At 42.8% G+C, this 21,312-nt stretch overlaps 1 protein-coding gene across 1 annotated transcript in view; it reads right to left on the bottom strand.

Moving 5' to 3' along the window:
- Window positions 1-19,734, bottom strand: part of gc (GC vitamin D binding protein) — a 33,604-nt gene extending 13,870 nt beyond the window's left edge. The window contains exons 1-5 of the mRNA XM_016250937.1: window positions 19,567-19,734; window positions 19,198-19,267; window positions 18,769-18,901; window positions 9,279-9,490; window positions 856-988 (exon numbers count right to left, since the gene is read on the bottom strand). Coding sequence (XP_016106423.1) covers window positions 856-988; window positions 9,279-9,490; window positions 18,769-18,901; window positions 19,198-19,267; window positions 19,567-19,633 — 615 coding nt within the window. The 5' untranslated portion in view covers window positions 19,634-19,734. The remainder of the gene's footprint in view (window positions 1-855; window positions 989-9,278; window positions 9,491-18,768; window positions 18,902-19,197; window positions 19,268-19,566) is intronic.
- Window positions 19,735-21,312: the final 1,578 nt, after the last annotated feature.

Genomic DNA, 21,312 nt, shown 5'->3' with positions numbered 1-21,312 from the left:
TGCATGTAACAGAAGAGAAACAATTAGGTCTACATTGAGCCGTTGAGTCTGAACTAATTACATTTATTGTTGATGCCCCCAGTCATCATAAATGTATTCTCTCTGCGCCTAGACAACGGAAGTTGCTAAACTTGTCTTAGGCAGGAAACTGCAACAGCCATAGCATGGCATATTCATTTAATTTGTTATTTAAATGGACTGGTTCTAGGATTTCAGGCTCACGATCTAAGCATAAGCTGATGCTGTTTATTTTATTTTATATGCAGTTTGTTTATTTATTAGAGGCTTATTTCTTGCATAAGTATAAGAGGTCGCAAGTTTAAATCTTGCTCAAATTATTTTAATAAATGAAACTTTATGTAATTACATATTTTCAGAAACTGTGACATATAAGTTAATAACAGATGACAGCTTTTTAGGCGGTCTGAGGTGAAATACAGGTGACTGTCTGTCTCCCTAATATAACAGCGACTCCCTTATATAGTGCTAACTAGCCAGACAATGCATTTATCATGTCTGAGCCATTTCTGGACACCACAACAAAATATCTATAATTTGCTTTTTTCGACCAGCATTCCCTGTCATTTCAGTGTCAATTACTTCAGTTGTGACATCTAATAATAACAGTCCTGTAAGATGTCTTACCTGAATAACAGCTATTATAGTTGGAATGTTATGCAGTGTTTTACTGTGTGTGTGTGTGTGATTGCAAATGACAAAGTAATAAAATATAACAGATTTGCAGTAGGCCATAATCAGCATTAAATTCATTCACCCAACATCACCCCTCTCACTAAGGTCATGCCATCCCAGGGTTTCCAATGAATGTAATCAGAAAAGTGTGGTTCACACTACCTCTTGAAGGAAACAAGAGTTTTTGATAGCAGGGCGGCAACATCTCTCTGCCATTCTCACATGGTTCTGAGTAGCATTTAGAATAAAGCCTGCTGGGATGTTTCTGTGCCTCCGGGCGAACTCGTACACATACCTGAGGGAGAGAAAATAATGACTTATGATGTCAACATGGTAAATCAAAGCCCTCAGACATGAGTCATAAAGGGCACAGGATATTCTGTTCCTCTATTAGTAACTACTAATCACCAAAAGTGTTTCTTTGTTTTAATCCTATCAAAACAGCACATAATCCTCATATTTAGGCATGGATGTGGGTGTGTTGTCACCAAAAGATTTTATTATGAAAAACTGTTGTCATTGTAATGTGGGGAGGTGTGACAACAGAGTTGAGGATCCAAATGCAGGCTTTATTCAAAGAGTGGTCAAAACAGGCAGAGTCAAACAGCAGCAAACAGGTATAATCCAGGTAGACAAAAGAGTAATCCAATAAAACAGGCGAAGGGTCAGGGCAGGCAGCAAAAAAACAGAAACAGTCCAGAGTCAAAAACAAGGCAAGGCAAGGCAACAATGAACATGGAAAACACACGAACTAGGGCTAAACATGGGCTAAACAATACTGAGCAATGTGGATGTAACAAACCAGGCTTTAAATAGGGTGAGACAGATGAGATAACAAGACACATGGGAATGCAATCAGAGATAATGAGTCCAGGCAAAGGATTATGGTGAATGTAGTAGTGAGGAAGGGACAAGAGTCTGGGATGAATGGCAAAGGTACAGGATGGAGTGCCCTCTAGTGGAGCTTGTGGCCTCTTAAGGAGTGGCTTCCAAATGCTCCTAAATGAGAGAGACAGAACAGGGGGAGGGATGGAGGGCCAGGTCCATGGTGGAAGACCTGGAGACTGAGGCAGAGCCGGCGGAGCAGGAAGCCAAGGTGGAGCAGAGTGCCAGGGCGGAGCCAGCAGAGCTGGAAGGCAGAGCGGAGCTGGGTGCCAGGGTAGAGCTGGCAGAGCAGAGTGCCAGGGCAGAGCTGGCAGAGCAGGAAGCCAGGGCGGAGCCGAGGACCACCGGGGCGGAGCAGAAGAGCACCAGGGTGGAGCAAACAGGACTGAAGATCCCCACGGCGGCGCAGAAGACCACCACAGCAGAGCAGATGGGACCGAAGATCCCCACGGCGGCGCAGACGACCACCACAGCAGAGCAGACGGGACCGAAGATACCCACGGCGGAGCAGATGTGTACCAGGGTGGAGCTGATGGAGCAGGGAACCATCACGGCGGATCAGGCTGGACTGGAATAGAGAGCATAGAGAGGTTAACAGCGGCCTCTGTGGCTTTAATAGGATAAGCAGATAGTTCTTCAATGGCCTCCTTGGCCATGGCTGGACAGGCAGAGAGTTCACAGACAGCGAAGCGGATGCCACTGCTTCGGGAGGTTCTGCAATGTAAGCCGCCACCTTGGGAGGAGCTGGAGTCATAGGAACAGGAAATGGCACTCCTGGCCGTGACGAGGGAACTGGAGTCATTGGAACAGGAAACGGCACTCCTGGCCGTGACGAGGAACTGGAGCGGACTCAAGGACTGGAGCGGGCTCTTGTGCTGATTCGAGGACTGGAGCAGATGCCACCGCCTCGGGAAGTTCTGCAGCGGAGACTGCCACCTCTGGGGAAACTGTGGTGGTGTGTGTGGCCCAAACACATAGAATAGTGACTGCCATTACAGGGAGCACTGAGTCCATAGGAACAGTCTCGGTGATGACTAGTGCTGAGGCCCTTGGGATGCCTGCGGCTCTGGCTGACATCAGCGGAAGATCCTCCACAATGGATGCCAGTCTCGGACGCCTTGGAATTGACCTTGAGGTACTGGGAAAGGTTGCCATGACGTGAGGAGACTCTGGAACGGCGGCCATGATGGGACGAGACTCTGGAACAGTGGCCATGATGGGACGAGACTCTGGAGCGGTGGCCATGACGGGACGAGACTCTGGAGCGGCGGCCATGATGGGACGGGACTCTGGAATGGCATGGATAGGCACTGCTGTTGCCGCTATTACAGGTACGGGCTTGATAACTGGAGTAGTGATCACCAGAGTGGAAGGTGTATTGCTCTGTTATCGACCAAGCTCCACAGCTTGCCTTCAGCACACCGCCTGAGCTTGTCGACCCCCCCAGAAAAAAACTCTAAGGGGTTTTACAGTCCTCCGTCTCTCCCACAGTGAACGGTGAACCAGATAGAAACAAGCTCTAGTGGAGCTTGTGGGCACTCCAGCTAGAGATCGTGACAGTCATTATGCTCCCAAGGCTTATTTTGGAACAGGATGAATCATATGACTACACTGATTTAGCTTCATTATGCAGATCTTTGTTGAGAAGCGAGGTAAGAAAAGAAGCGAGACATGTATGAACTAAAATGGTTTTAATCCTGGGGTCTATTTTTCTGTAAGCAAAACAAACATAATTATGCGCCCTGTTTTATAAAAGTGATTACCATCCATGTACCAAAGGTTTTTCCTTAAAATTAAAATGATAAAACATAAATTGACTATTACATATACAAAATGTATATTATTACAGTTGATTTATCTTTAATCTGTAACAATTTAATCCATTTTTATAAGGGAAAAAAATACTATATGTAAGCACCAGGTTCAGCAATTTGTGTTGATGTTTGTCAAAACAAAACCTGTGATGGCAGATTCACATCTACTGTTCATGAAGCTTAAATCAGCTTGCTGCTGCCCACACTGCTTTAAACAGCTGTAAAATAAACTATTTTTCAAAGTTGTAAATAAAACAAAGATTATTGGAGTATGTTTTACAAGAAAATACTATTTCTACTTCAAAATTTCATGTTTAATTCAATGTATTTGCCATTTCTTTGTGATTACTCAAGAAATTAGCTATCACTTTCTGAGTGAAAATTGTTTTTATTACATTTTTTCAGTGTTTTGATCTGTTGTTAATGGTCTGGTGTTAACTTGAATGTACCTAAACCTGACAAATGGCGCTGTCGGGGTAGATGTTTTGTCATTTTGTTCAAGTCAACTGAACCACCTTTTGATGTAGAATTATTTGCTATACAGAAATCTGCTTCATTGAGTCAACAACAGGCACTTGTCTCCCCTTGCTACTAATGCAACCACAATCAGAGGAGACTAAAACGGCCAAAAAAAGCAATTCACAGAAGTGCCAATATTTTTTATTTACTTAATTTGTTTCAGGACTAAGGCCTTCTGCATGCCATTAAAGTCCAAAGAAAATATTGTATTATTACTTAAATTGACTTTGAATAGAAGTTCTGACCAAAAGGGCTCCCCTGAGGCAAACCAGCCCAACAAGCAATTATCACTTTTACCTGCCTATTAAACCCAAATGTCTTTCCTAGGCAAAAAAGGAGATGTGATTTCCTAAAGCATGTTCAACAAATATGTTCATATTGTCTCTAGTTCCATGGATAAATTACATACAGTCAAATGGTATTTAACTCACAGTAGAGCAGTGGAGAAAGAAGACACATGACATACTGAAAATGTTTGAAACTAGGTTATTACAGCTCAAAAATAGCCAAGACTCATTAAAAGCACCACCAGAATTTGCAGGTTTATGAACTCCCCTGACTCTGATTTGGTACCACTGTATGGATACTTCATTGTGTAAACTTAGAGCTCTCAGGTAGCAAACATCAAACATTTGCTTTAGGTTTTGCTTCATGTTTTATGCTTTATGTTAATGCTATTCACACCCATGGTAAAACCATGCCACACATTTGAAAAAATGTATACCCCAAGGTACTTTACATTTCCCTTATTACAAGTTACATGTACTTATTGTAGTAATAAAAATAAATCATGCATAATTACATGTAATTAACCCTAACCCTAACCCTAGAAGTACAGTACATGTTAATTAATGTAACATAGTACTTAAATATAAACACTATGACAAGGACACCTTTAAATAAAGTGTAACCCATATGCTAAAAAAAACAATGCTAAACTTAATCTAAGATAATCTATATGTCTATATGAATCCTGAAAAGTGTTTGATATCCAAAATGTGGCCCTTAAGAGTAAAATGATGAAGAAAGACATCAAGACTATCGGATCACAAATGACTGGCATACAATAGATTGTCAAAATAAACTATTTGCATACATAGATATTTGTATTTACACTATGATAAAAAGGAAAAACTGGTCTCAGAATTTCATGTGACTAAAGTTTTGTTGAAAGGAAATTCAGCGGATGAACAATAAGAAAGCTTCGGGTTCTTGATGCAATGCTTTCCAGTCTTTTTTATCAGTTTCACACTAACAAAGAGATGCTATCCTAATTCATTAGAATGACATGGAAAATATGTTTCTTTCTCTAATCATGCTATACCTGGGAGAACCGTTTTTAAAAAAAATATATAGAATAGAGCAGATGGGACCGAAGATCCCCACGGCGGCGCAGACGACCACCACAGCAGAGCAGACGGGACCGAAGATACCCACGGCGGAGCAGATGTGTACCAGGGTGGAGCTGATGGAGCAGGGAACCATCACGGCGGATCAGGCTGGACTGGAATAGAGAGCATAGAGAGGTTAACAGCGGCCTCTGTGGCTTTAATAGGATAAGCAGATAGTTCTTCAATGGCCTCCTTGGCCATGGCTGGACAGGCAGAGAGTTCACAGACAGCGAAGCGGATGCCACTGCTTCGGGAGGTTCTGCAATGTAAGCCGCCACCTTGGGAGGAGCTGGAGTCATAGGAACAGGAAATGGCACTCCTGGCCGTGACGAGGGAACTGGAGTCATTGGAACAGGAAACGGCACTCCTGGCCGTGACGAGGAACTGGAGCGGACTCAAGGACTGGAGCGGGCTCTTGTGCTGATTCGAGGACTGGAGCAGATGCCACCGCCTCGGGAAGTTCTGCAGCGGAGACTGCCACCTCTGGGGAAACTGTGGTGGTGTGTGTGGCCCAAACACATAGAATAGTGACTGCCATTACAGGGAGCACTGAGTCCATAGGAACAGTCTCGGTGATGACTAGTGCTGAGGCCCTTGGGATGCCTGCGGCTCTGGCTGACATCAGCGGAAGATCCTCCACAATGGATGCCAGTCTCGGACGCCTTGGAATTGACCTTGAGGTACTGGGAAAGGTTGCCATGACGTGAGGAGACTCTGGAACGGCGGCCATGATGGGACGAGACTCTGGAACAGTGGCCATGATGGGACGAGACTCTGGAGCGGTGGCCATGACGGGACGAGACTCTGGAGCGGCGGCCATGACGGGATGAGACTCTGGAGCGGTGGCCCTGACGGGACGAGACTCTGGAGCGGCGGCCATGATGGGACGGGACTCTGGAATGGCATGGATAAGCGCTGCTGTTGCCGCTATTACAGGTACGGGCTTGATAACTGGAGTAGTGATCACCAGAGTGGAAGGTGTATTGCTCTGTTATCGACCAAGCTCCACAGCTTGCCTTCAGCACACCGCCTGAGCTTGTCGACCCCCCCAGAAAAAAACTCTAAGGGGTTTTACAGTCCTCCGTCTCTCCCACAGTGAACGGTGAACCAGATAGAAACAAGCTCTAGTGGAGCTTGTGGGCACTCCAGCTAGAGATCGTGACAGTCATTATGCTCCCAAGGCTTATTTTGGAACAGGATGAATCATATGACTACACTGATTTAGCTTCATTATGCAGATCTTTGTTGAGAAGCGAGGTAAGAAAAGAAGCGAGACATGTATGAACTAAAATGGTTTTAATCCTGGGGTCTATTTTTCTGTAAGCAAAACAAACATAATTATGCGCCCTGTTTTATAAAAGTGATTACCATCCATGTACCAAAGGTTTTTCCTTAAAATTAAAATGATAAAACATAAATTGACTATTACATATACAAAATGTATATTATTACAGTTGATTTATCTTTAATCTGTAACAATTTAATCCATTTTTATAAGGGAAAAAAATACTATATGTAAGCACCAGGTTCAGCAATTTGTGTTGATGTTTGTCAAAACAAAACCTGTGATGGCAGATTCACATCTACTGTTCATGAAGCTTAAATCAGCTTGCTGCTGCCCACACTGCTTTAAACAGCTGTAAAATAAACTATTTTTCAAAGTTGTAAATAAAACAAAGATTATTGGAGTATGTTTTACAAGAAAATACTATTTCTACTTCAAAATTTCATGTTTAATTCAATGTATTTGCCATTTCTTTGTGATTACTCAAGAAATTAGCTATCACTTTCTGAGTGAAAATTGTTTTTATTACATTTTTTCAGTGTTTTGATCTGTTGTTAATGGTCTGGTGTTAACTTGAATGTACCTAAACCTGACAAATGGCGCTGTCGGGGTAGATGTTTTGTCATTTTGTTCAAGTCAACTGAACCACCTTTTGATGTAGAATTATTTGCTATACAGAAATCTGCTTCATTGAGTCAACAACAGGCACTTGTCTCCCCTTGCTACTAATGCAACCACAATCAGAGGAGACTAAAACGGCCAAAAAAAGCAATTCACAGAAGTGCCAATATTTTTTATTTACTTAATTTGTTTCAGGACTAAGGCCTTCTGCATGCCATTAAAGTCCAAAGAAAATATTGTATTATTACTTAAATTGACTTTGAATAGAAGTTCTGACCAAAAGGGCTCCCCTGAGGCAAACCAGCCCAACAAGCAATTATCACTTTTACCTGCCTATTAAACCCAAATGTCTTTCCTAGGCAAAAAAGGAGATGTGATTTCCTAAAGCATGTTCAACAAATATGTTCATATTGTCTCTAGTTCCATGGATAAATTACATACAGTCAAATGGTATTTAACTCACAGTAGAGCAGTGGAGAAAGAAGACACATGACATACTGAAAATGTTTGAAACTAGGTTATTACAGCTCAAAAATAGCCAAGACTCATTAAAAGCACCACCAGAATTTGCAGGTTTATGAACTCCCCTGACTCTGATTTGGTACCACTGTATGGATACTTCATTGTGTAAACTTAGAGCTCTCAGGTAGCAAACATCAAACATTTGCTTTAGGTTTTGCTTCATGTTTTATGCTTTATGTTAATGCTATTCACACCCATGGTAAAACCATGCCACACATTTGAAAAAATGTATACCCCAAGGTACTTTACATTTCCCTTATTACAAGTTACATGTACTTATTGTAGTAATAAAAATAAATCATGCATAATTACATGTAATTAACCCTAACCCTAACCCTAGAAGTACAGTACATGTTAATTAATGTAACATAGTACTTAAATATAAACACTATGACAAGGACACCTTTAAATAAAGTGTAACCCATATGCTAAAAAAAACAATGCTAAACTTAATCTAAGATAATCTATATGTCTATATGAATCCTGAAAAGTGTTTGATATCCAAAATGTGGCCCTTAAGAGTAAAATGATGAAGAAAGACATCAAGACTATCGGATCACAAATGACTGGCATACAATAGATTGTCAAAATAAACTATTTGCATACATAGATATTTGTATTTACACTATGATAAAAAGGAAAAACTGGTCTCAGAATTTCATGTGACTAAAGTTTTGTTGAAAGGAAATTCAGCGGATGAACAATAAGAAAGCTTCGGGTTCTTGATGCAATGCTTTCCAGTCTTTTTTATCAGTTTCACACTAACAAAGAGATGCTATCCTAATTCATTAGAATGACATGGAAAATATGTTTCTTTCTCTAATCATGCTATACCTGGGAGAACCGTTTTTAAAAAAAATATATAGAATATAGAATATACACTGAAAAAAATTGGAGTAGGATTTACTTGAAAAAAGCTTGGAAACAAATTTCACTGTAAAAAAGTGTGCTGTTAAATAACAGTAATTTACTGCACTGAAAAAAGCAACCATAAAACAGTGTAAATACAACTTGAAAACAGTGAAAAATGTAACCTTTTTAATTATTCATGCCCCAGTGCATGATGGGAAATACGGGATCATAACTTTGATATTTACTTAAAGAATCCTTGTAAACATAACAAACAATTCAAATTAAAATATACTTATAAGTTCAAACTTTAATTTCTACAAGCTTAAATTGAGTACTAATATAGAATTTACTTACATTTTTTAAATTCTTGCCTGAACTAAATTATTTAATGTAGAAATTACATTTGTTTTTATGTAGTATTTACTTCACCACAAAATCATTTTTATCAGTATAGAATATATTTTAATATACTCTTTTATAGCTACAATTTATCGAGGTTATTTCAAAAAGGCTGGATAGAGCCTTTCAAATAGAGGATTTCTGAAGACTTAGGTAGTAGCAATTTGTTTATGCTAAAGAGAATGAGAAATGAAAGCGACCAACAGGCGAACAAGAATGTTACATTGATTTCTTCTGTTTTTATTTCCTCTAATGAGCCCGAAGCATTGTGGCCTTGATAAGTTGGACAAATCTCACCTGACACTGTAGTCCTTCTCGTCTTTAGTGTACTCGGTGCAGATCTCTTCATTTGTGGGCTCCGTTAGGGATGGCAGCTCATCTGCAGTGTACCGTAGTGAGGCCAGACAAAGTTTCCTCTCTTGACCCTGAAGTGTGCAGCACTGCTCGATGCCTGGATGTTTAGGGAATGGAGAGTCCTTTCCGCATGACTTCTCAGAGATCTCTGTAGCCTTGGAAAAAGGTTACTATGTAAATAAAAAGCAAGCACACAACACAAATGCAAAGGCAAAACGACACCCCAGTAAAGTACTGGCAAAATGAACAATTTTGTCTAGTATGTGATGTCTTTCATGAAATGTGTTTCATTACAAATCCATTTATCATTGTTTCTATGTTGGAGGACTGATTTTAATTTTTTAATTTATTTTTCATTTAATAGTTTCATTTTGCATGCTTCATGGTCCTTTAATGGCATTGAAACAATCAGATACATCATAAATGGCTATCATATGTGCTATGAAGCTTAAGCCTGCAGTGTTTGAAGCTCATTGAAACAGTCCTTGTATTTAGAATTGCAAATGCAAAGTGAGCAATCAGCAAGTTGAAGCAGATGAGGACATTCTGCTCAAGTAATTATTTTTTAATGACATGAATGTAAGCTGTCCCCAGGGAAAGACACTGATACAATGAATGGAGCAGCAAGTAACTATGTGCTCACACCAACTAACATGCACTGTAATTAATTTGCATTGAAGTGTGCAGAGGATTGGGCCTGGAACTGACAATGGAAACGTTTCCGGAGTTGAGCTGGAATTGCCTCCGGTCAGGATACATGTTATTATCCCCATGCACAAATTAAAGGAGAGTTGAATTTGTATTAATAACATAAGATACTTTCTTTGAGTAAATCCTGCATCTAAACAACAGTAGGCCTATACTACAGAAATCCATTCTCTAAACCACTTATCCTCTGTAGAGTCTTGGGCATGTGCACTGTATATCCCAGCATCTTAGTGTTTTTATGAAAACATATCCTGTCGTATCTGGCACCAAAACATTAGCGGCAGATCCTGCAAGTGTGTGGTGGGGCCTCCATGGATTGGATTTGTTGGTCCAGCAAATCCTATAGATATGAAGAATTTGGAGGCTAATGGAATGCCTTGATTTTTGTTGTTATATATTTTTTTAATATTCACATTTTATATTAATTTTATTTTTCATTTTCAAAATAATTAATATCTATTGAAATTAATATATTTACGCCTTTGTAGATGACGGTTTCCAAGTTCACCATTTTACGTAAGTGGCATTTTGCCACTTCTGATTTTTAAAGATTATGGAGATAAAGGACAAGAATCAATAAGGATAAGCAGGGAGGAATTAGATAGGGAAATGCTATGAGGCAGATTTAAACTCACATCACTCCCATACCACAACTCAATATGTCAGAGCAGTTGCTAGCAAACGTGCCACTGCTCAGATTCAAACATGCTTTTATACCAGCTAGAATTTTAGATTTCTCCAAAAATAGATTATTTTTTCTTCATTGACATTCACTGCAATGGCCTGGCTAACAATTCACTGATGTACTTACAGAATGAAAATAATCTTGATGACAGGAACACATGAAAATGTAATGAAATGAGCTTAGCTGTAGCTGATGATGAAAACCAAGGCTGAGAGATTTTGCAAGATGAGCTTTATACAGTCAGGAATAATAAAAAGCATGATGTATCAATGAGAAGACCATCAAGGGTGAAAGACTTGTAACAAGATGGGCTGTGTGAGTTAGATATGTAATTAAGTTAACTACCTCCAGAACATTCACAGTAATTAGAATGTGAGCACGAGCCTATTTGAGGTATGTTGTGCTAAATCTAGCATGTGATTCTGCTCCAGTTCTGCTTAATGTTCAAGTCTCCGAAAGCACAGTCCAGAAGTAATTGACACGATACAAAGTGTATATCCTACATTTAGCTATGGTGGCTTTTGGTATCTTAATGGTTTTAGCTATCATTAACTCAGCCATTTAGCCCTTTTGTGTCTTAAATAGATTTTATTTGTTGGTTGATATTTTTTGGCTGTGCAGCACCTTGGTCAGCACACGTTGCTTTTAAGGTGCTATATAAAAAAACTTGACCTTTAGATTTAAAAAGCATTTGCACTTTTTAACATAGGCTTCTCACACTTTAAAATTTTGATATAGGGTCATTTTATATCTTGGGTTATCGTTTCATTTCACACATGGGCTACCAATTAATCCTGGGTATTCAGGTTTCAAGATGTCACACTGTCCACGCTTCGGTTCCCTTTTGATACTACACTCGTATTGCGTCTTGCTATAGACGCATATGGGAAAAAGCCTTTTTACTCCTGAACTGAAGCCTTTTTTCATTCACGCAGTGAAACTGCATGGCTATTGGTTCGCCACTGGATTGAGACCTCCCTGCTCGGCTGACCGGCTCTCATCGCGCCTCAGCATCGCAGCAGTTCCGGTCCTGTTCCCCTGCTGCCATCCGGCGATACTGAAAGAGCTTATTTCTAGCAGGCAAATTCTAGCGACGTTGTTGCAAATGTCGCACTGTGAGTGTGGCTCGTGCAGAGAATCTTGCACAATGCAGAAGGGCAGTGAGTGCGTCACCTGTCTGGGCAGCCCCCACGCAGAGACTGCTCGCTGACTGAGACGGAATGCTCTCGTTGAAAGCATGAGTCTTGCCTTTCTCCACTCGCGGACCGCCATCACTGAAGGCAGCCCCGCTTTCCCGTTTCTCCTCTCTCTGCGAGCCTCGGAGAGGGAAACAGCGGAGTCAGGGAATAAGCAAGCAAGTTGACCGATCTCATGCCGGCACTGTGCCTGCGTGCTCTCTCTCCCCATTGCACTTGAATCCACCGCAGAAGGGCAGTGAGCTGCGCGCTTACTGAGACAGAATGCTCACTCAGCGCATGAGGCTATTGGTTCGCCACTGGATTGAGACCTCCCTGCTCGGCTGACCGGCTCTCATCGCGCCTCAGCATCGCAGCAGTTCCGGTCCTGTTCCCCTGCTGCCATCCGGCGATACTGAAAGAGCTTATTTCTAGCAGGCAAATTCTAGCGACGTTGTTGCAAATGTCGCACTGTGAGTGTGGCTCGTGCAGAGAATCTTGCACAATGCAGAAGGGCAGTGAGTGCGTCACCTGTCTGGGCAGCCCCCACGCAGAGACTGCTCGCTGACTGAGACGGAATGCTCTCGTTGAAAGCATGAGTCTTGCCTTTCTCCACTCGCGGACCGCCATCACTGAAGGCAGCCCCGCTTTCCCGTTTCTCCTCTCTCTGCGAGCCTCGGAGAGGGAAACAGCGGAGTCAGGGAATAAGCAAGCAAGTTGACCGATCTCATGCCGGCACTGTGCCTGCGTGCTCTCTCTCCCCATTGCACTTGAATCCACCGCAGAAGGGCAGTGAGCTGCGCGCTTACTGAGACAGAATGCTCACTCAGCGCATGAGTCTCGCTCTTCTCCACTCGCGGACTGCCTTTCACTGAAGGCAGCTCCGCTCTACCGTTTATCCTCTCTCAGCAAGCCTTAGAGAGAGAAACGGCAAAGCCTGGGAACTAAGCAACTGGGTCTGAGCGATCTCACGCCGACACAGAGCCTGCGTACTCGCTCTCCCCTCTGCGCTTCGATCCGTGCCTCACACGTAAGGATCAGCGTCCCTCTTTACATCGAGCGGCTCTATCCTCCTAAGTAGATCGGAGCAGATGTTGCCATTGGCAGCTTCGAATTGTGTGTGTCACTATGACTGCGCTCATAGACACGAGCTGCTTTTACCACAAAAGCAGTCTGTCCCTGTTCATTCACAGAAGGCGGCCCCGCCTACCTGCTCTCATGTTTCTCTCCTCCCAGTTACCTCAGAGGAAGCAACGGCGAGCTCGTGGGTTGAGCGATCAGGCAGAGCAATTTCATGCTGACACACATCAGGCGTGCTTAATCTGCCAGTGTGTGTTACACGTGAGAATCAGCGCTCCTCGTTTCACGAGCAGCTTAATCCTCCTAGGCAGATCAAAGCAAAATGCTGGCAGCTTCGCATTTGTGTGTGCGTCGCTTAGCCCCACCTCCCCCATTCTTGTGATTCTCTCCTCTCTCATGACGAACTCGTGGGTATGAACAATCAGGCTTGAGTGATTTAATGCCGGCAAACCCCCCGCATGCATCGGGGATCGGCGCCCCTCATTGTCGAGCGGCTCAATCCTCTTGGGCGGTTTGAAGCAGAACATTGTCATCAATGATTCAATATCGCTGACAGCTTTGTACTTGAACAAACCTCTCACCTGGGCCACGCCCACGCTGAGGCTGCGCTGCTGAGACAGACCACTCTTACAACGAGAGGTCATGTCTCGCTCTGCTTTGCTCGCGGCTCGCCTTCTTCAATGAAGACGGCCCTGCCCCTCCCCTCATCCGCTACGAGCGGATTTTAGAGAATGCTCGCAGCATTTTTGATCTGCCAGAGTGTTTAGACATAAAGTTCATCAAAACTCCTCTTCTAAGGATTGGTTTGATCTTTTTAGGCCACGCCCACGCTGAGGCTGCACGCACGGGGGATGACTGCTCTGCCATGAGAGCATTAAGCCTAGCATTAAGCATTTTTTGAAAGCATTTTCAGGGAAAGCAAATTTCCTCTTCTGAGTGTGGGGTCCCCATACGGCGACCAGCCTCTCAATTTAATCCAGCCCCTTGTCACACGGGCTGAGGCCTTTTGGGCCATCCCTGTAGTGCCAATCTGAGTGTTGGAGATAATAAAACGAGGTTATTCACTGCAATTCGCTCGAATACCCCGTGATTCAGCTGCGTGGTTCCCAGCTCAGCTTAGAGCAAAGACGCACACGTCCTGTGCTCAGAGGTGATGAATATGCTGGCGATAGGAGCCGTAGAAACTGTTCCCCCAGCTTAGAGTGAGTCAGGCTTCCACAGCCGCTACTTCCTCATCCCCAAAAAGGATGGTGACCTCCGGCCCATCCTCTATTTCAGACACCTGAATCACGCCCTCATGAAAAGGTCGTTCAGGATGACTATGCTGAAACAGATCCTTGCGCGAATTTGCTCAAGGGACTGGTTCTTTTCGCTGGATGCATACTTTCTGGCTCCCAGATGGAACAGGGCGTGGCCATGGGGATGGTTTGCAGAAGGACAGTTGTTACAACAGATGCCTCCAACTCCGGTTGGGGGTGCTGTGCGAGGGCATACCCACTTTCGGCAACTGGTCGAAGGGGAAAAAGGCTTCCACATCAACTGCCTGGAAATGCTAGCAGTATGTAAAGCCTGTCAGTTCTTCCTGCCAGTCCTAAAAGGACACCATGTGCTAATACGATCGGACAACAGGTCTGTGGTGTCCTACATAAATCGCGGGGGAGGCCTCTCCTCGAAGCGTTACGGTATGGGCCCACTCGACTAGAGGCATCACCTCGTCTTGAGCATGATCCAGTGGTGTGTCCATTGCGGATATTTGTGAGGCAGCCGGCTAGGCCTCCCCGTCCACATTCGCAAGGTTTTATAACCTGGAAGTCCCGGCCTTGCAGGCCAGGGTCCTTTCCGCTTGAAGTGACATACACTGTGTAAATAGATCTGGCAGAGATCCCTTGGCCATATCACGCTCAAACTCTCTGGCATTAGTTCACCTGTTAGCTCTCGACCCCTGGGTGTCGAAGTTACAGGAGTACTCTGGAATGATTAACCAGGCCGGGAGTGACCTCAGGAAGCTCAGCCCGTCTTAGCCTTGGGTTGCTGTTAACTTCTCTATGGGCATTGGTTACTTATGGAAGTTTGATACTTTTAGTCGTTCCACTACAATAGCACGGCATGTTTGTACTGTGTTCCCATATGCGTCTAGCAAGACGCAGCACGAGTGTAGTATCGAAAGGGAACGTACTAGGTTACTAATGTAACCTCGGTTCCCTGAGATACGGGAACGAGTACTGCATTGCTAACCGTGCTATGTAGCTGCACAACTCAGTCGTCGATTCAGTCGAAGTAATCTGAGAATCCTGTGGCGAACGCCTGCTTATATAGCCAGATGCCCCGCCCATTCTGGCGGGCTTGGCGGCCTTCGCCGCCATAGGCTCATGCAGCTCCGCTGCCTAGCCATTGCTTTGTTTTTTAATACACTGCACGAACCAATGGCCGTGCAGTTTCACTGCGTGAATGAAAAAAGGCTTCAGTTCAGGAGAAAAAAAGCTTTTTCCCATATGCGTCTAGCAAGATTCAGTACTTGTTCCCATATCTCAGTATGTTACCGAGTAGGTAACGGAGTATGTTAACATACTTTTGCATATTCATGATTCATTGATTGGGCAAACAGAGCTCGCCACCTGCTTTATTAAGTGTGTGTCCATCTGTGCATGCCATCCACTTTGTCTGATTTAAGTCTCCTGATGCATGCAAAAGCAAAGGCAAATAACTGCAGTTAACGTGTTTCCTGTCACTATATGATGTTTTATTAACAAAGTTCGGGAGGAGCACGTCAGATACTTAGTCTAATTAACACCAAGATGTATAAATGCAGCAGACTTACCTCTATCCTTTGACAGTTTATCAGCATCCCTCCACCGCCCCCTCTTCTCACTTTGAGTTCTAACTACACTTATATGGGGGATTACTCCGGGGTCGGGTCATTCCCGAGCTCGGAGCCCTTCCCCGGACAGCACGCCAAATATGCATTACTATATTCCATCTAATTATATCTAAGTGTGAACTCGTGAATTCATGCCTTTTAGACTTCTAAAAAAAATATGTCACTGATAAACCATCTACTATAATAGAATTAAATACTTAAAATAAATATTTTGTCAGAATACACAATTGGTAGTTTTTTTTGTCAGTGCTGAAAAATGCTTTGACAGTGTGTACCAGCATAAAACAAATAATTCCTCAGCCCCTTGTTAGTGTCACGATCATGGACTTTTAGTTTGTTTTCTTCCCTCATGTTTCACTTGGCCTAGTTTCTGTCGTCCTTTGATTAGTTCATTCAGTTCACCTGTATTCATTTATTATCTGATTAGTTCCCTCATTTAGTTCTTGTATAAGTTCTCCCTGTTCTGTTCAGTCCATGTCCGGTATTGATGTTGGATGTTGTTTTGCTGTGTGTTCCCGTTGCCTTCATGGATTATCATCTTCTTGGATTCTATTAAACTTTTGTGTAGATGACCTTCATCTTTGTGTGTCTTTCCTCTATACGAAGCGTGGCAGAATACCGGACCCACAAAAGTATAAATATAGCGGCATTTGTATCCCCGTTTGTTTTCCGTTTTTTCAAGTATTTCTTTTGTTTTCCTTATGGATCGCTCTGAATTCCTCCTCCTCCTGCTGGAGCAGGGGTAGCTCACCCTCGAGGACCACACTAGACTCTTTCTGGAGATCTCCATCCTCACCAGCTACCTGGATGATGCGCTCTGCGCGTTCTACATCACGAACATCAACACCGTGTGCAGAGCGCAGTTGTCCGGAGATGGTCCTCGAGGGGATTTTGCTGCCTTCGTGGAGTGGGTGCTGGTGAGCAATGACTCGCCATTCACCATCGGCCTCGCCAGCCCCACTCCAGACCCAGAGCCCAGCCGAACATCACCCCGCTGTGCGGAGCATCAGCCAGAGCCCGCCGCAGACGGAGAGCCATAGCCTGCCGCGACCAATGAGCCATCGCAAGAAAGAGCGACAGAGCTAAGGATCGCCCCGGAGCCAGAGCCTCACGGATCGTCTGACCAGGTGTGAGAGCTGGCAATGAGGGATGATACAGTGGAGAGTGAGGGCACGGAGGAAAGCCCCGCCCACTGTACCACCGCTGAGGCTGAAATGAGGCAGGACTCAGGGGATCTGATAGACTTTTTTTTCAGAACTAACCAGTTTCCGGTCATTGTCTGAAATTTCTGTCTACCCTGTTACGGATAAGGAGGCCATTTTCGAACTATCTATCTGTCCTGAACTGTCTGTCTGCCCCATCACAACCATGGAAGTCGTTCCCCTATCTCTGGCGCTCTCAGTGCTGGGAGTGGCCATCTGGTGTGTGTGTGGGCAGCACACACCATCCCTGAACCCCCGGACTGCTCAGAACTCCCACCCAGCCTCCCTCTCCCACCACCTCTTCATCAGTCCTCACCACCACCTCCATTGTCTCCAGCCCCTCAGCCCACCATCTCTGATGTGTGTTCGCTGCGGGTCTGCCAATCTCCATCGGCGCTGCGGCTGGAGGATCCCTTTTCTCCACCTCCAGCCTCTGAGTCCCAGATTCTGCCTTGGCCCATCGACCCAGCGGTTCCACCATGGCTCCTAGCTCCCTCCTCTCCGCCGTGGCTTGTCAGTTCACCAGCTCCGCCGTGGCTTGTCAGTTCACCAGCTCCGCCGGGCTCCCTCATCCCTCCGGCTCCGCCTTGGTCAGTCATCAACCCACCATTGCCTCCGGACTCCACTCCTCCGGCTGCGCCTCGTCGATCAGTCCCACCGGCTCCGTTGGACTCCTCCCTCCCTCCAGCTCCACCTTGGTTCTCTGTCACTCCGGCTCCACCTCCTCCGTGGACTCCTCCATTCCGGATCCCTGCCTATGCCTTGGTCACCTGAGCCATCTGCTTCGCCTTGGCCCTCCGGATTCTCCCTGTCGTCCTGGTTCTACGGCTCTCTGTCGTCAACCCTTCCTCCACCATGGCTCTTCCCTCCATCGGCTCCACTCAGGGCTGCATTCTTAGCTGTGGTCTGGGTCCTGCCTGGATCCTCCTGCTCCAAGTCCCTCCTGTCTCCTCCCTGGCTCCTCCCTCCATCGTCGCTGCCCTGGTTATCTGCCAGCCTCTCTTCCTGCCCTTTGCCACCACCTCGTTCTCCTCCCAAACCCCCTCCCTACCTCCTTTGTTTGTCTTGCTATGGCGCAAGATCACGCCATGCGGGGGGAGTACTGTCACGATCATGGACTTTTATTTAGTTTTCTTCCCTCACGTTTCACTTGACCTAGTTTCTGTCGTCCTTTGATTAGTTCATTCAGTTCCCCTGTATTTGTTTATTATCTGATTAGTTCCCTCATTTAGTTCTTGTATAAGTTATCCCTGTTCTGTTCAGTCCTTGTCCAGTATTGATGTTTGAAGTTGTTTTGCTGTGTGTTCCTGTTGCCTTCATGGATTATCATCTTCATGGATTCTATTAAACTTTTGTGTAGATGACCTTCATCTTTGTGTGCCTTTCCTCTACACAAAGCGTGACAGTTAGCACTGCTTTTGTCTCTCCAGCAGGTTTTTATTAAAAGTGGTGCTAACCCTCTTTTAAAATCACAAACCTTCGATTTAAATGTGATCTAAACCCAGGGTTAATAAAATGATAATAACCTATGGTTAAGTTGAGAACTGTGTGAAAGTCTTCTTTTGTGTTTTATCTCTATTAGCTAATGTATTTGTATTTGAATAACTCTGCCCTGATACCTGGGATTCATTTGGATGAGTTCTACTTATCGCTAAATTCTTTTCAGCCACAAAACATGTCTTCATCACAGAGGACAACCACTTACTCCTGTATCATAGCAGTCAGGACTGGCATCATCTTTGCAGCATTTTTCTGCAAGCTTAGTCATTTCATCTGCCACACAACTGACCTCCTGGAATGTGCCATTCGGGAACTTTTGACTGTAGAGGACAGTGACCCTGCGGGAGGATTAATAAGTTATGCAAGCATGTTCAGAGAATCTCTACTAATCGCATCAAACAATACAGGGATATTGCATGGACAAAAAAGTGAACAAAAGTGAAAAATGAACTGCAAAATGAAATGGAACTCAACTGGAATTGAAAAACTTTTTAAAACGAACTTTAATAAACTTCATCTTGAGATCCAAATATTTTGCACATATAACCAAGCAGTGAATTTATATCCATGAACTGTGTTTGAGAATAAGAACTGTATAAATCCTCTGAGAAAATAAACTAAACTTTATACTTGCATTTCTTTGAACTTTTCGATTCCAATGTCTTTGAGCCCTTGGCAAACATTTTCTTTGGCATAGTTCTTCCCTGCAGAGATATAAATATGATAAAGAATAACTGCATAAGCAAAACCACAAAATAAATACATTAATCAACATAGCTGTATTTTTCTATTGATTTTTCTTTAATAGAACATTTATTCATCTCTCTCAACCCGTCTCTTACAAAATTTCAATTACTATTCTGTTAAACTTTAACATTGTTAACAAAAATCCTCAGTGTAAGATTCTATATTAAACAAACAAATTGAATGGCTTACTTAATTTTCACTGTGGAAATACAGCCTGTAAAATACCATTAAATTGATTAAATTCTGTTCTTCCTACCTTTGTCAGCAAGCAGAGTTGGTATTATTAAAATGACAGGAATTAAAATGACAGCAGTGTTCCTCATATTTGACCACAGGTTAAAATGTGATTCCAAGATGAGTTCAAATTAGAAACTGCTTCTGTATTGCAGTTTTACAAGAAACAAAAGCGTGCTTTGTCAAAAATTAACTTCAGCAAAAACAGACAGTTATGTAAATGTTTAAACGCAAACAAGACTCTGACTTTCACTTAGACCCCATGACATGGCTTGACAGCTGGTCACTAAAACTAAAACTTTTTGACAGGAGTGACTCAAACTTACAATGAACAGCTTTTGTAAACATTTTAAAGGTTATACTCAGAACCTCACATCTGAGTATTAAAGTTAACTAAAAATAGTCCAGATTTCAGATTTGTCCTGACTTCAGATTTGAGCCTGGCATTAAGAAGTAGGCTAAAAAAACTCCTAGAAAAAAAGGATTTTATTAGCATTCATTTTGACATTCAAGAAAGCCTTTTGTTCTTCTCACAGGAAAGGTTAGCAGCTATCAAAAGATGCTTTGATATCTTGTTCCAGCTGGAAGTGCACTTCAAAGTTCAAGGGAAATGCAAACAAGTGGACTCAAGGTATTATGAAGGTTAGTAATTTATGTTGATCTTTAAATCAACACCAAAATATCAAAATCAAGAAATGCAAAATTTAGCCACAGTACATAACCATATAAAGCATGCCCTGAATGAAATACTGTAAAAATAACTTTGATATATAAAAATGAAAGAAAATCTGAAGAGGATCAGTGTATACAAGGCTATAACCTCCGACCTGTATGGATGGTAATGTTGCAATGAATCAAATAATTGACTGATGGCTCATTATTGCCATTGTTGAACTCTTTGAGCTAAGGATTTTCTGGCATAAAAAATACACAGCATATTAGTTACAGAATATACCACATATATTGTACAAAAGCAATTGGAAACTAAAAAGTGCAAACACACCTTGAATAACAGCAATGGCCTTTGAGTATATCTGCCCTATAATTTCTACAAAGAGCTGTAAAAAAATGATACCTGTTTGGGAACATTTTCAGGTTACCTGGAAGAGCACATATACAGTTCACAGTTAGAAGAAGCTTAAACGAATACATATTTTTGCAAATAAAATTATTTTTGGAAAAAAACCCAAAAAAAACAAGAGTGACTGAGATTTCATGCATAAGGAGAATATAAGCATGAATCGGACACTCTAGAGTCCATGCAATTTATCAGAGGGAATACATATTCCTTCAGATGGTAGGATAAAACAGGTAAATATTTCCAGTTTTCTTAATTTAGGGTTTTGCTGCCCAAGGCTTGATGGAAACATAACAAATGCTAAGAAATCATCAGTACGCTCAATTCTAAAGCCAAAAACTGAACAATTGTATATAAAATATTCATTTATTCATAATTCATGATTTAAAAAAAAAAGATAATTCAGGATAAAACAGGTTAATCTTTCCAGTTTTCTTAATTTAGGGTTTTGCTGCCCAAGGCTTGATGGAAACATAACAAATGCTAAGAAATTATCAGTATGCTCAATTCTAAAGCCAAGAACTGAACAATTGTTTATACAATATTCATTTATTCATAATTCATGATTTTTCAAAAATAGATAATTCAGTTTTCAAAAAAGAAAGTTTGTTTCTATTGACAATACGTGCCTTTATTTTTGAGGTCAATTGGATATTTTTTTTAGCATCTTCTGCAGATGTTTCACCTTCA

This window comes from Sinocyclocheilus grahami, unplaced genomic scaffold (genome assembly GCF_001515645.1).
Source record: "Sinocyclocheilus grahami isolate Dianchi unplaced genomic scaffold, SAMN03320097.WGS_v1.1 scaffold1016.1, whole genome shotgun sequence".
In the NCBI taxonomy this organism is placed as follows: Eukaryota; Metazoa; Chordata; class Actinopteri; order Cypriniformes; family Cyprinidae; genus Sinocyclocheilus; species Sinocyclocheilus grahami.
This window is presented reverse-complemented; position numbering and strand designations above follow the sequence as displayed.